At 34.7% G+C, this 14088-nt stretch overlaps 2 protein-coding genes and 1 pseudogene across 3 annotated transcripts; 1 reads left to right on the top strand and 2 right to left on the bottom strand.

The window, feature by feature from the left end:
- Positions 1-3613: 3613 nt before the first annotated feature.
- Positions 3614-5773, bottom strand: LOC140982441 (uncharacterized). The gene is made up of 2 exons (XM_073448944.1): positions 5553-5773; positions 3614-4830 (listed from the first exon to the last, which is right to left on the bottom strand). The coding sequence occupies exon 2, from the start codon at positions 4778-4780 to the stop codon at positions 3935-3937; it is 846 nt and encodes a 281-aa protein (XP_073305045.1). The 5' UTR covers positions 4781-4830; positions 5553-5773; the 3' UTR covers positions 3614-3934.
- Positions 5774-7912: 2139 nt separating this feature from the next.
- Positions 7913-11076, top strand: LOC140982773 (GRF1-interacting factor 3-like). Of its 2 annotated transcripts, none has more exons than XM_073449465.1 (5): positions 7913-8249; positions 9045-9138; positions 9856-9932; positions 10327-10411; positions 10487-11076. In XM_073449465.1, the coding sequence occupies exons 2-5, from the start codon at positions 9061-9063 to the stop codon at positions 10874-10876; spliced, it is 630 nt and encodes a 209-aa protein (XP_073305566.1). In that variant the 5' UTR covers positions 7913-8249; positions 9045-9060; the 3' UTR covers positions 10877-11076. The 2 variants fall into 2 exon arrangements, with proteins under 2 accessions (XP_073305566.1, XP_073305565.1); XM_073449464.1 differs by having other exon boundaries at positions 7914-8249; positions 9048-9138.
- A 477-nt stretch (positions 11077-11553) lies between these two features.
- Positions 11554-14088, bottom strand: part of LOC140982774 (uncharacterized) — a 5574-nt pseudogene continuing 3039 nt past the window's right edge.

Below are 14088 nucleotides of genomic sequence, written 5' to 3'. Positions count from 1 at the left end.
AAACGTGGATACAATTTTATAATGTTTGTGTTTTGAGATAATTAACATGATTTGGGTGTGAGGATATAAAATAAAGACGATTACTATCTTACAAAGTTTGTCGGATGTAATAACTTTCTTAAGTTCATACATCACTATACTTTTAAGCTTGATATATCGATGTCGAACATTTGTAATATTGCTAACCTCTTGAGAAACCGACGTCTGTGGCTGCCCACTATAGACGACTTTCATTCACTTTTCCAATGGTAGTCATTTTCTAAGTCGTCACTTCGACGAATTCTTGAGTTTATAAATAGCTATTTATTTAGTTTAATTTATCGATGTTAGATACTTATAACATTGAGATATTGGAGTAGATATTTTTATTTTACTAGTTTATAATGACATGTAAGTATTTTAGATAATTTTTTTATGATTACATCTAAACACAAATTTCTTTTATCATAATCAATTATATAACAATTTTAAATAAAAACGCGAATTTAATTTCTCAGGAAAAAAAAAAGAAAATAAAATTAGAGAACTTCGAGACGAAGCAAGTGGACTAGCACGCGAAGACGGGAATTTTCCCAAGCCAGATGAATAAAATATTAAAATGGTTTTCATTTATTATATACAATTTGCCAACTTGTTGAGGCTGTAATTTTTGAGAAATAAAATATTAAAAATGGTTTAATTTATTATATATACAACTTGTCAACTTGTTAAGGTTGTAAATTTTGACTTTATTCCTCAACTGTCAACCTAGTTTAATTATTTAATATTACCCAAGTATATAATATATAATCAATATTTGTTACATGTTTGATCAAATTTATAGATATTATTAAATAATTTATAATATATTTGCAAAAATGTGGAAAATCAAATGGCACAAAGCAAACAAATCCCTGATTAGTATGTAATAATATATTGATGAATTCATTAATGGGGCACATTGTATTAATTAATANTAAAGTGAGGATAAGGTACCATCCAAGTTATTGATCAAGTTGGGAAGTTGCATTCAAACTTTTGTGAATTTGCTTTTGTTCATCTGTATTTTGGTCCAATTCATATGTAAATGTTCCCTAAATTTGTGCATAATATGTGCCCTTTTTCAATAGTGAGAAGGCAAGTTATCTTATTCGTGATTATTAATCATGATTAATCAATATATGGCGGAAAATTTGCTTTTTTAGACATATAAAAATTTCGGTATAATATTCTCGTATATCAGCAAATTCAAATACTCAAAATAAATCATACAAGCACCATCAACAACTCAAGCACATAAACAAGTTTCGGCTAGACACAATCACAACATAAACAAACGAAAATATCATAGAACCGATAATGCTCGATGATAACATAATATGATCCTTAGAATACTCCAAACACATCACGCAGCTACTCAGGGCATACTCCGATAAAATTACAACTCCATAATATATACATATGTTATCTGAGAGAGGACACCACGAAAAAAACAAAAATACAACTGAACTCCTCTCAATAAGCTTTGATGTTTCCTATCAAGAAGCTCTGATGTTTCCTGATGCTTCATCTTGAGTACTTGAAGTCGAACTACATGTACCACCTATCATGTTCAAACACAAAAACATGACAACTCCTTCTCGGTGGTCATAACCCCGTACAAGACAACAAGACATCAAGAAATCACGAAACATGTCATAGAATGATATCATGAGTCAAATGATCAATAATCAATAATCGTACATAAAATGCTCGAGCTAGTCCATGCCTTGGTGGATCGTGTCTAAGATATGATTCCACTCTCAATGACAACAACTATCAAAGTCGGACCGAATCGAGCGTGTCCAAAAATATCAAAGACACAATATATTATCATATAACGAATCTCAACCGAAATATAAACGGATATCAATGACAAATAAACTCAATATGATATATCAGTGTTATCGATGTGTGTAATTAAAATAAAAATACATGTGGACGAAAAAATATTTTATTTTATTTTATTTTGCACATCGATTAGCAACTGATAATATGTGACTAAACATAAAAAAAATCATTTAAATTAACAATTAGCAAATAAATCAAACATGTGATCATCAGTCTCTACCAAACATCGTGAAAATAATTGACCTCGACGCACAACAACCACGAAATTATCAACAATACAATTCCTTAAGAAAATCCTGAAAATACCTACTCATAAAAATAAGCTGAATATTAAATTTAAATTTTGTCATACAACAATCTCATAACTATTTAAATTCAACTAAAATTCCATAAAATTCATTTAAAAAAATCCTTAGTTCCAAAGCAACACGACCATGAATCTATATTTAAACGAGATTTAATAATCATACCTCAGAACAATTCTTAGTTCATAAGCAACACGACCATGAATCTTGAAATGACTGTTGATCATAAACGTACAAGAAATTAATATATTGTGTGTATCAGAAGTTAGTGTTGTGTTCTGGTGTTGTCAACACGAGCACACAACATGCCGTGGAAATTAATTATTGACCCACACATATAACTTTATAAATAGAGATCAGATTTAAATTATGCACAAGTACGACTACTTGTGCAACGCCTCATGACAAAAATTCACTAGAAAAATATGTTAATCTTTTACACAAGACAATAATAGTGAAAATAACAAAACCAAATTCTTTGACACATCAAGGAATTAAAATGCATCAAAATAAACCAAACTAAAAACTAGATGCATAAACCGAAGTTGCTTAAAACAAATAATAGAAAAACACTCTTCGATATCACTCTGCGTCAGTGTTGTTCTTCACGTGTCTTCAACACCAATCAGNCTTCATTAGAAATAAAACTCTATTCAAATATAAGATATTATATCTTATGGATAAATACCAAAAACAAATCATAGGAGATAAATACCAAGATTAGATTAGGTCAACCAAGTCTAGAAATAAATCTTATTATTAGATCAAGTCAAATTAATCTAGAAATACAAAACTATTATTTTTAAATTTAAATAAAAAACAAAAATTAATTAGAAATAAAATATTCTTTCAAATCTATATTTAAACGAGATTTAATAATCATACCTCATTACAAATACTCGAATTCTTCTTTGAGTTGACGCTTTGATTCGACACTTCAACTCATATTGTAAGCTCAGATCGTGAGGAAGTGAGACTTCGAAATGTTCCTCAAGTTTTTGCCCATTTTATGAAGCTAAATAAGGAGGGGATAAAGTTAACTCAATTTTATATTCAAATGTAAATGATATATCGGCAAAATAAAGAAAACAAAATCATATGGAAGAACATATATAAGGGCTCGAGATGACTCATCTACTCACATTCCAAATTCACTAATTTAATTTCTCCTCTCAATTAACACTTTTTCTTGTCATATTGTGAATGGAGGTCACATGTATATAGAATGAGCTTTATGTATTCGTGAAGTTTGGAATGAATTCGGATGCCTGATTCCTAAATCTACTTGTAAAAGAATTTAAAAACAAATTGTACAAAGTCGAACCACTAAGAATCTCACGTACTGAACTTTTATATGCATCCGACTTCCTTGGAACACATTATTTAGTTACTCACTAATTTCTCCATTATTGAATTTCAACCGTTCTTTGTTATATGTTAGCCTTTTTCTTGGCCCTTCAAAGCATTTCCAATCACTTTGATCTTTTCAAATTTTGATTCTTTCCAACAGAGAAAATGTTGGATCGTTACATTCGGTTGCTATTCTTAACCTCAGTATAAAATTAGCTTAATGCTAGAGAAAATGAAATCTTTATCCCTCAAGAAAGGGAAATGTCAGTTTGGACAAAATGATGCAAAATGTAACAGTAGGTGCATCTCCAGAATTGGTAAAACATCTGTATATCGATCGCTGAAATCTTTTCTCAATTCCTACTACTACATATCTTATGCCTTTTAACTAAGAATGACTGCAACGCACTTCATATCACCAAATCCGAGTCCAAATCCAAAAGCAGATCGGTCAACATGAAGTTACAATCCTCCTGTCTACCTGTTCCCAAGAAATCCAATCCATAACAAGTTTCATGCTGCATGTTAGGCGAACCACAATGCCATTTGGTCTCAAAACAATACTGCAACTGGTGTGACGAATCTTCGTGGTGGACATTGTCATTTGCAACAAGCTCAGTCTGAGATCCATTTTCAATCCAAGGCCCTGAAGCATAGCTAGGGACAGAGTCCAAATGGGCAAGAGGCTTGTCAGCTTCAAAAAATTCGTCCGTTCCTCCCTCTCTTACTGATTCTTGATTTGGTTCTTCTTCCTCTACTTCCTCCAACAGCGCTGCCACTTCCGTGCTTGCCTCACACCACTCAGAGATGACACAACTTTCATGGCCGGAAGCTGAACCCATGGGAGACGGAGATAACTCCTGTCCGTCATTTTTGTGAGCCAGAAAGTTAAAGCGAGCACAAGGGCCGTACATAGCCAATGCAGCTTCATCATAAGCCAGAGCAGCTTCTTTCGATGTACTAAAAGTTCCCAACCACAGCCTGCTTCCACGATGTGGCTCCCTAATCTCTGCCACCCACTTTCCCCATGTCCTTTGCCTGACGCCTCTGTAATGGCAACGATTGTTTTGAGGACCACCTTTACCTCTCATACACCCTTTCTTTGATCCCTTGGCAGGAGCTTTACGCACCGGCTTAGCGCTTGTTTCAAGAGAGTCAAGTTTATCATTGTATTCCTTCCATTTAGCAAGAGTCTCAGCTACACTTTTGGATGTGTCCTTCCTGCTTCTTGATTTCTTTTGCTTCGTGAAATCCATAGGTCGAGAGACTGGGCCAGAAATTTGATTTGATGGACTCGTATTTGTTTCTGTGCACCAAAAAGAAGAAAAATTCAGCTATAAAAATATAACTTTCACAATTTCTATAATATATTATCGCAATCTACAGAAGAGTGAAATTAAAAGCCTACAGAATAACCATGAAGAAATCAAGGCAGATAAATGAGTGAATTTCATAACACGAAACCGTTGACATACACACTGAAATATGCATTTATGACAAGGTTTAACGAATATGAAGAGACGTATCTTTTCCACGTCAATCAATATTTCAATAAATTCTAAAAAATCATCAAGTATATGTATGTATATATGTAACTCGAAAGGGTCGATTCCTATAACCTAAAGGAAAGGGAAATCACAAATCTTAGCAATTAAAAAGATATTCCGTTCTTCTTCACACACACAAAAACAAGAGATATTCCACTGAGTATATGAGTGTCAGTGTATGAAAACTCAACCTAAAATCAAGAAAAATGAAAACCATTCCCATCTTACCCCCGAAACTAAAAGGACTCCATAGCAATCCCAGCGGTTGATTTATGAATTTGGAATGCCAAAATCACCCAAAAAATTTAAAATTTCTTGATGAAATGAACGATGAAACTGGAAAATAACTACGCGCAATCACTTAAAATCCAAACAATCACAAGCAGTATCTAAACAGAGTAAATTCACCCAAACAAAAGAAATGCCAGAAAAGCTGACAAAAATCCGAAAAATACAATATACTGGGATCTAATCAGCGTACCTTTCAACACACACGAGCAAGATTGCCCTCCGTTGGACTGAAACCCGATTTCCCTTTTCTGCAATTTTTTGAGCTATCGCAATGTTCGATTGAGGTTGAAGTGAAGTAAACCTTCACTACGCTAAAGAGAATGGGATATTTATAGAATGAGGGGCCGAAAATTTTCTTAGACGTGGCGATTATGTCGAGTGAAGCTTCCCGAAGCCACACGTTTTGTCTTGGTGGAAAAGTTGATTGAGTTTGACTAAGTCCACGGTTTTGCTTGCTTGGGGGCTAAGCAACTTCTGTCTCTCTTTGTTTTTGTACCATGTCCAAAAATTTTAAACAATAATTTAATTCAACAAATATTTAAATGATGATAATTTTAAAATTAAATTATAGTATTTTAGACATGAAAAGAAAATGTGATCACAACGAAATTTATTTATAAAAAATAGTTGCTAATGTGAATTGAGATCAAATTGTGGGTGCCGATAGTTTCTCAACAACCAGTAAATATAATATTTATTAAAAAAAACACACACGTAATGAAGAAGGATATTACAGTAAAAAAAAATATGTCAAAAACTTGTGTGAGACGGTCTCACGGGTCGTATTTTGTGAGACAGATCTCTTATTTGGGTCATCTATGAAAAATATTACTTTTTATGCTAAGAGTATTATTTTTTATATTGAATATTGGTAAAGTTGACCCGTCTCACAGATAATGATTTGTGAGACCGTCTCACAAGAGATCTACTCAAAAAATATATGTCGATCTTGTTCATATTTTGCACATTAAATATTTTCACGAAATTAATAATCGGATTTCTGTTATCATATATATTATGGAGATTTTCTTAAATATTCTCAACCAAAGTAATATAATCAATTTTAGCCTTCAATTAAGTTAATTTATCAAAATAATCTTTTTATTATATCAAATTACAAATATATCATTTAAACCATACTCACCTTCAATTTCTCTCTCAATCTATTTTCTTCTCTCATCAATTACATGCGTTAGGAGTTTTGGCAAAAGTGTATGAATTTCATTCTAGTTTTTCAAATATGAATGAATTTTCATGTTTTTTTTTCACCTAATTTTTTTTACACAAATAATGATTAATTTTTTGTTTATAATAATAATAATAATAATAATAATAATAATAATAATATATATGCATATATATATATGGCAAAAGAGTTTTGTTTCTCTCAAATTATTAAATATATTGACTCCAATAAAATTTTATAATTTTGATTTTAATTTTTTTAAAAAAATTTGACTTGATTATTGTCATGATTTTTTCATAATTTTAAAATTTTTTTAATTAAGAATATTTTTAAGTTGAAATAAATGGATGATTTGCTATTTATTGCAATTGAAATATGCAAATTTTTTTAAGTTGAAATATGTGAGATTTTTTTGAAATATGTGTGAATTCTTTTATTTATATGTATTAATAAGTGAAAAATTCGCGATATTTTGACTCCAACAAGAATATTTTGAAGTTGAAATATGTTTGAATTTTTTTAATTTGTATGTATCAAAATATGTATATTTATGTGTTCTTGCTGATTGTTGAAATAATTCTTTTGCTGAGTTCTTGTAAGCCATACAAACTTATCACATAAACCCGAGTTCTAGAATCTAATTATTAGGAATTGATGGAATGTCACAGGGTTATGGTCGAACCGTCTCCGATGTTGAGTTAAATATTCTTAAGATTAGATTTCAATTACTTATCAAATATTGAATGACGCAAGTTTAAAAGTGCATAAAAATTGAGAACATTGATTGAAAAATGATATTAAATTAACTTACTTGAAATAATGAACAGAAATGTAGAGAAATGACGGAGAAGGGGAATGAGGTCCATGGCAATTGACATGAATCTGCCTCCTTATTTATTTATTTTTCTGATAAATAGACAATAAAGAATTGGAACAAATAATTTAGAATAAAAAAGGGCAATATAAGATATTTCAATTATGTAAAACATAATGTAAAATTTTTAGTAAAGAAGACTATTTTTAAAATTATGGCTTTGAAATGGGTTAGAATAATCAATTTCCCTATATATATTTTAAAATTGGCAAAAACTTGTGTGAGACGGTCTCATAGGTCGTATTTTGTGAAACGGATTTCTTATTTGGGTCATTCATGAAAAAATATTACTTTTTATGCTAAGAGTATTACTTTTTATTGTGAATATCGATAAAGTTGACTCGTCTCACAGATAAGATTCGTGAGATTGTCTCATAACATATCTAATCTTTAAATTATGTATCTTATATTTAATATGCCATACTTTGTCAGTAGACTTCTGGATCCATTTTTATAAAATTAAATTAAAGTAATACTTGAAAATGAATACGGAATGAAGTTTTCGTATCTTCCCATTTTAAAATTTCAGTTGAAAATTGATCAGGAAGTCGAACGACTGGTATATTATTTTTCCTACCGCTCACGTTGTCTAATACTTCCGGCACCGCCTCAGCCTCAGCCTCTCCGGTCGTCGTCTGCCACCAGCACGGCGCGCTTCGCCATTCACGCCCATCACTCCGAACTCTCTCTCTCTCATTCTCCTCATCCCTCAGCTTTAGTCCAGCATAGCCAAGACCAACTTACCACTTCACCAAACCTTGTTCGGCAGCTGCACTTCACTTTTCTTACTTGGGTGTGCCGGAAAGTTTGAATCTTTCATCCATTATGTGAGTAATTTTCGGGTTCTGGAGTTAGGGTTTCTGAGTTCAGGAGTTTTTATTCTGGTGTTCAATTTAGGGATTTGAATTTTGATTGGTCGATTGGGATTTATTTTGTGCAGTTTTTGTTGTGTTTATGAGAAGTTATTTTTATATGTATTTTTGCTGGTTTTGTTACCTTTTATTTTTCTTCTTGCATTTGAAGAACGCAACTGTCACGGGGAAACCGGGAGAACTATTATGTTCCCCCCCTCGACAAAGCGAATTTTTTTTTTGAATTGGCTCTCAAGTAGTTTATCCCGTGATGTTTTTGTTAGAAATTTGTATTAATTTTTATTATGATTTTGCGACATGAGAAGTTATAGCAAGCAATATTTTAGAAATCTGTAATCAGTCAGATTATTTCTCTGTTACAGATAACTCATGGATAAGTGTCAATTTAAAAGAAAAAGACTCTATATCTAATATGGCCTGCGATTTTACTTTGACCATAGTCAGTAGAGTTCAACCTACCCCGAGAGAATTACCATCCATCTCTGAGGGCATTACCGTCGAATTGGATTCAATGACCACCATTTTCCTTTTTTCTTTTTCTATGTGAATCAAGCGTGAACCTCACGTGTTTGAGTCAATGATGACTATTAGATCTGAAGTTACGATATTACACCTCAGTGTTTCAAAATAACATACAGTATATTGTCACATCTGATGAATATAAACGGTGTTGATATTTCTACCTTGTGCACGGAAGTTTTTTTTTGGTTTTCATTATTGTGAAATATAAGGGTACTGCATTTAATTAAGCAGGAAAGCTGTAGAGATGCAGCAACCAGGTCCAATATTTCCAGTCATGCAGTCATTTCCCCCTACCAATATCACCACCGAACAGATTCAGAAGGTATTTCTCATTTTCCGTTGAAATTTTTTAGGGCCATTGCAAAGATCTAAATTAGTCATTTTTATGCATTGGTGACCTTTTGGTTTTGGTGGGAAAACACACACTTTTGTTAATTATGACTGTAGGTAGTTTAGATTTCCAATAGTTTGTTCCTTGCAAGAGCAAAAAGCATTTTCTAATCTTTCTTAGTATCTCATAGTAAGTTAATATCGTCTGTAACTAGTAATTGTCCAACTAACTATTGTTAAATGTTCATTTGTATAGTGATGATTAATCTCTTTCCAAAGTTTTCTAATACAGCAACTTCTAAGATATAATTTTCTAATGAAAGAATCGATAAAATAATGGAAACTTGATTCCGTTGTGTCAAATTTAAAAGATCAAGGCTCTGAACATCTGACAGTCGAATTGATCAAGTAATACATTGAATACAGTCTTCTAACTTTAGAAGTGAATTTTACCTTTTTGGAGCTATTAATGCGGTGGCACGGTTAAGATTAATAGAAATAAGTTGCCTTGTTCGATGGCTGGCTGATCTTTGGACTTGTAGTGAAATTGTCATTAAAGTAACTTGGTGCTTGATTTTGTTTTTAGTGAATGTTCCATAAAATATGGATAGACTCATATGAAATATGTTTCATCATACTTTAACTTTCTGTTGTGAAAATTTTTCATGATTTGCATTTTGACATGCGATGTTGCCAACTGTTGATGCAGTACCTTGATGAGAACAAGAAGTTGATATTGGCGATATTGGACAATCAAAATCTTGGCAAACTTGCCGAGTGTGCCCAGTAAGCGTGTTATCTTTTTCTGTTTGTCTTTGCATTCATGGACGGCAAGTGTATTTACGCATTTTCTTTTCTGCAATTTTCATCATCAAGCATTGCATTGGCTTCTTGTTTTCTGCTGTATGGTTAGAATCTTAGTGATCACAATTGAACTGTCTTATGTTGGATATGAAACTTTCATTCTTTCTCTGCATTTGTTTGTGCATCTGAAAATTCTTTTGTGTGCACATGGCTGTTAGAACTGGCATTATGCTTCTGTATGGCTTTCTTAAATGAAACTCCTTAGAGGAGTTGTATGCCCGACAAATTTGCTATTGCTTCTTGGTTTTTTGACAACCGAGTGCTTATATTTTTAACATCGGAACAACTTTTGATTCAATATTATCTTGATGATCAGGTATCAGGCTCAACTTCAAAAGAATTTAATGTATTTGGCCGCAATTGCTGATGCACAACCTCAGACATCAGCAATGCCTCCTCCGGTATCTAGTCTGTTCGATCCAAATTTACTTATGGCATTATAGACCTCTCTCTAATTTATACTCTGGCTTGTGCAGATGACTCCGCATCCTGCTATGCAACAGGGCACATTTTACATGCCACATCCTCAAGCTGCAGCCATGGCTCAGCAAGCAGGTATTTTCCCCACACGAGCACCATTTAATTCACCACACCCAATGCAAGATCTGCGGCAGCAATTGCCACAACCACCTCCCCACCTGCATTCCACACAAGCATACACTGGAGCCATCAATGGTATGCACCCAGCACAAACCGAAGCCAATCTTGGAGTTAGCCGCAGCATTCCATCTTCAAAATCTGGTCCGACCGATACACGTGGAGTAAATAAGCAAGATAAACCTGACACGGGTGCCACAACCAGATCTGATGTCAAAAGAAGCTCAAATGTAGCACACGGTAGTTCTCATGGACCGGAAGCCAAGTAAAGGGATCAAGAAATTTGTAAGCTGTCACATATAGTTCTTAATAGTAAGGTTCTCTTCTAGAGCTATTGTTTTCTAGGGTTGCTGTGCTGTAGTCGGACTCTTGCTGTAAGTAGAGGAAGAAGCTCTTGTCGTCATTTGTTTTATATCTACTGAGGATGATGCTTGTTATTCCAGCACAAAGATTTTGTGTTCATCGATAATAGTCTCCCTGCACTCTTTTACTGTATCATGTACTTATTAGGGTCCTTCATACACGGACCATGGTTGATCGGATGTAAGGAATTGAAATTTACTGGATGCAAAATGTGGTGCGCTCTTAATTCTGTCGTTTTTTTGCTTGCACAACTAATTCTAATGTTCAGAGCGCGTCCAACATGTTTGTTGTCCTCACTGCTTGCACCTCGACCCGCAGCTGAGGTGAGGTCCTAGTATCATGGGCCATTGCACCTCCTGAATCACGAAGACCAGAGTACTTAGCATGTCTTGTACAGTTTATTTTGTGTGGTCGTTATTCAAAGTTGTTCGAGGGTGTTACGGCTTCTATTGATGTCTTATCTATATATCCACATGATTCTCGTTTTAATGTATTTGAGTCAAGATTATACTTCACCTGGGCATGCTCGGTATAGATGTATTTTATTTCTTTGATATCCAAATAATTATTTACTGGTAAAAGCAAAGGTAAAATAAACACCAATGCATATACAACGATATATTAAGAATACGCTCGACAATCTAACACCAGCACAACTAGTTTCTTTTGTATCCACATGCTACGTATCAAAGAGGCATTTCAAAAAAATTTGTAATAAATGTCGTCTCTCCGTATAATCGAAGGGCCAGAAGGAATCATGGTTTCATCTTTACCTTGTGAGCTACTTTCTTCTGCTATTAAAGAAAGATTCCTCCCTGGACTATTGTAGATCGCCTTCGAATTGGCATGCGATGGAGGAGAAGGGCTGTTCCAAAACGGGGAATTCTGTCCAGACCTGAACTCAAATTCTCCATCCTCGCGAGGTAACGGGGAGATAGGCAGCGCGTCGACATGTTTCCTGCAAAACTTGTTCTCTACAACATCATAAGAGTTCCCGGTTCTCACTTCTTGAGCTAGAGTGCACCAACAACAAAAAAGCCAGGGAGCACAATCTGCGGCTGCTGGATTACCACAGCTAGAATTGTATGGAGGAAGATTGAATCTTTTTCTCATCTGAATTCTCCAAAATCCACCATAGAGTAACCCAAATATACAAAGGAAAATTCCCGTGACGCCTAAGGCGGCTCTTACTGTCTCGTTATCCATGTTAATGGCTGCATTTGCAAGATTGAAAATCCAAAAGGGAGCCAAGCAGAACAGAAGAAAATTGCAATGTGAACATACATGTTGCCAAACCCGAGTCTCTCCATGTTCCATCCAAACACACAGAAACTACAGAATAATGATAAGTAAGCTAAAGAAATGTCATCCCAAAAATCAAGAACTCCGCCGCTCCATTGGGGTCGAGTCTCAACAGTCCTTTGTACATCTCTCAATGCAAATGAGAATTGTTTTTCGAAAGAACTTCTCAACTGATTCTGTCTAGTACTATCATCAGTTGTAACCGTAATTTGCAATTCTTCATCTATACCAGACTCGTATTCTTTACCGAGAGGGCTTGTTAGGTGAGATTTTAATAAATGTGGGTGGGGCTCACATAAATTAAAATATTAAAAATAACAACATCCCACATCGGAAAGTTTACAGAAATTGCTGGAGGGAATTAGTTATAAATAGAGCTCAATTCCTTCAGTTATTGTATCCCAAAATCAAAAGTTTTTTTAGCTTTGATAAAAAGAGAGTCATAGAAAAAAAGAGTGTATTTTTTTCTTGAGTGCGGGAATTCTCTTGTGTGAGTTAGAGAAATTATTTTCTCGGTATACTCGGTTGGGAGTGTGAGAAATATTGAGTGTATTGGTGTATACACTTGTTGTAATATTTCTCCCAGTTATAAAAGTTGCAGTGCTCCGTGGACGTAGCCTATATTGGGTGAACCACGTAAATCTTTGTGTTCTTGTTGGTTATTTTATTCCGCAAGTTTTGGGTACTATATTATCATCGTGATCGGCATCGCTTCGGGGGTGTAATTCCCCAACAACTGGTATCAGAGCCTTGTTGTGAAAATTCTTAAGAATTCTGAGTATGCTCTGTGGTTGCAGCTTTGTCTGATCTTCCACATCAGAAAAGATTTTTTAGATTTTTTGCTAAGGCTAGAGAAGTGATGGCCGGAGATGATGGATCGGGACCAGGAATCAACAAGTTCGATGGAACAGATTTTTCGTTCTGGCGGTTACAGATAAGAGATTATCTGTACAGTAAGAAGCTCCATCAACCTCTATCAGGAAAGAAACCGGAAAAGATGGAGGATGATGATTGGGAGCTCCTTGACCGACAGGTTTTAGGTGTCATACGATTGACCCTAACAAAGAACGTGGCGCATAACGTGGCGGAGGCCAAAACCACCGCTGAAATGATGACCATTCTGTCAGACATGTACGAGAAGCCATCAGCAAACAACAAAGTACATCTCATGAAGAAGTTATTCAACTTGAAGATGGGAGAAGGTGCTTCGGTGGCAAAACACATAAATGAATTCAACACGATTGTCTCCCAGCTGACATCGGTGGACATCAAATTTGATGATGAGATTCGGGCACTTATTCTTCTGGCGTCTTTACCAGAAAATTGGGAACCGATGCGGGCAGCGGTTAGCAACTCTGTTGGAAAAGGAAAACTACAACTCAATGATGTTAGAGATCAAATCCTAGCTGAAGAAGTTCGCAGGAAAGACTCGGGTGAAGCAACATCATCGAGATCTGCTCTAAATCTTGATAACAGAGGAAGAGGCAGGAGTGGTGAAAGGAGTTCCAACCGATGGCGCGGTAGATCCAAGTCAAGAAATGGAAAAGACAAAAACATCTTTGAAAAGAATATGAAGTGCTGGAGCTGTGGTGAGACTGNGCGGTTAGCAACTCTGTTGGAAAAGGAAAACTACAACTCAATGATGTTAGAGATCAAATCCTTGCTGAAGAAGTTCGCAGGAAAGACTCGGGTGAAGCAACATCATCGAGATCTGCTCTAAATCTTGATAACAGAGGAAGATGCAGGAGTGGTGAAAGGAGTTCCAACCGATGGCGCGGTAGATCCAAGTCAAGAAATGGAAAAGACAAAAACATCT

The sequence above is a fragment of the Primulina huaijiensis genome, chromosome 8 (genome assembly GCF_012295235.1).
Source record: "Primulina huaijiensis isolate GDHJ02 chromosome 8, ASM1229523v2, whole genome shotgun sequence".
NCBI lineage: Eukaryota > Viridiplantae > Streptophyta > Magnoliopsida > Lamiales > Gesneriaceae > Primulina > Primulina huaijiensis.
The sequence above is the reverse complement of the archived record's forward strand: the minus strand, read 5'-3'. Positions and strand labels throughout refer to the sequence as shown.

Bases quoted from the DNA above. Each gene is read 5' to 3' on its own strand.
- LOC140982773 (XM_073449464.1), top strand. The intron at 9,139-9,855 runs GTATTTCTCATT...CTGTTGATGCAG, and splicing joins CCACCGAACAGATTCAGAAG to TACCTTGATGAGAACAAGAA. The intron at 10,412-10,486 runs GTATCTAGTCTG...TGGCTTGTGCAG, and splicing joins CATCAGCAATGCCTCCTCCG to ATGACTCCGCATCCTGCTAT.
- LOC140982441 (XM_073448944.1), bottom strand. From the start codon at position 4,780: ATGGATTTCACGAAGCAAAAGAAATCAAGAAGCAGGAAGGACACATCC.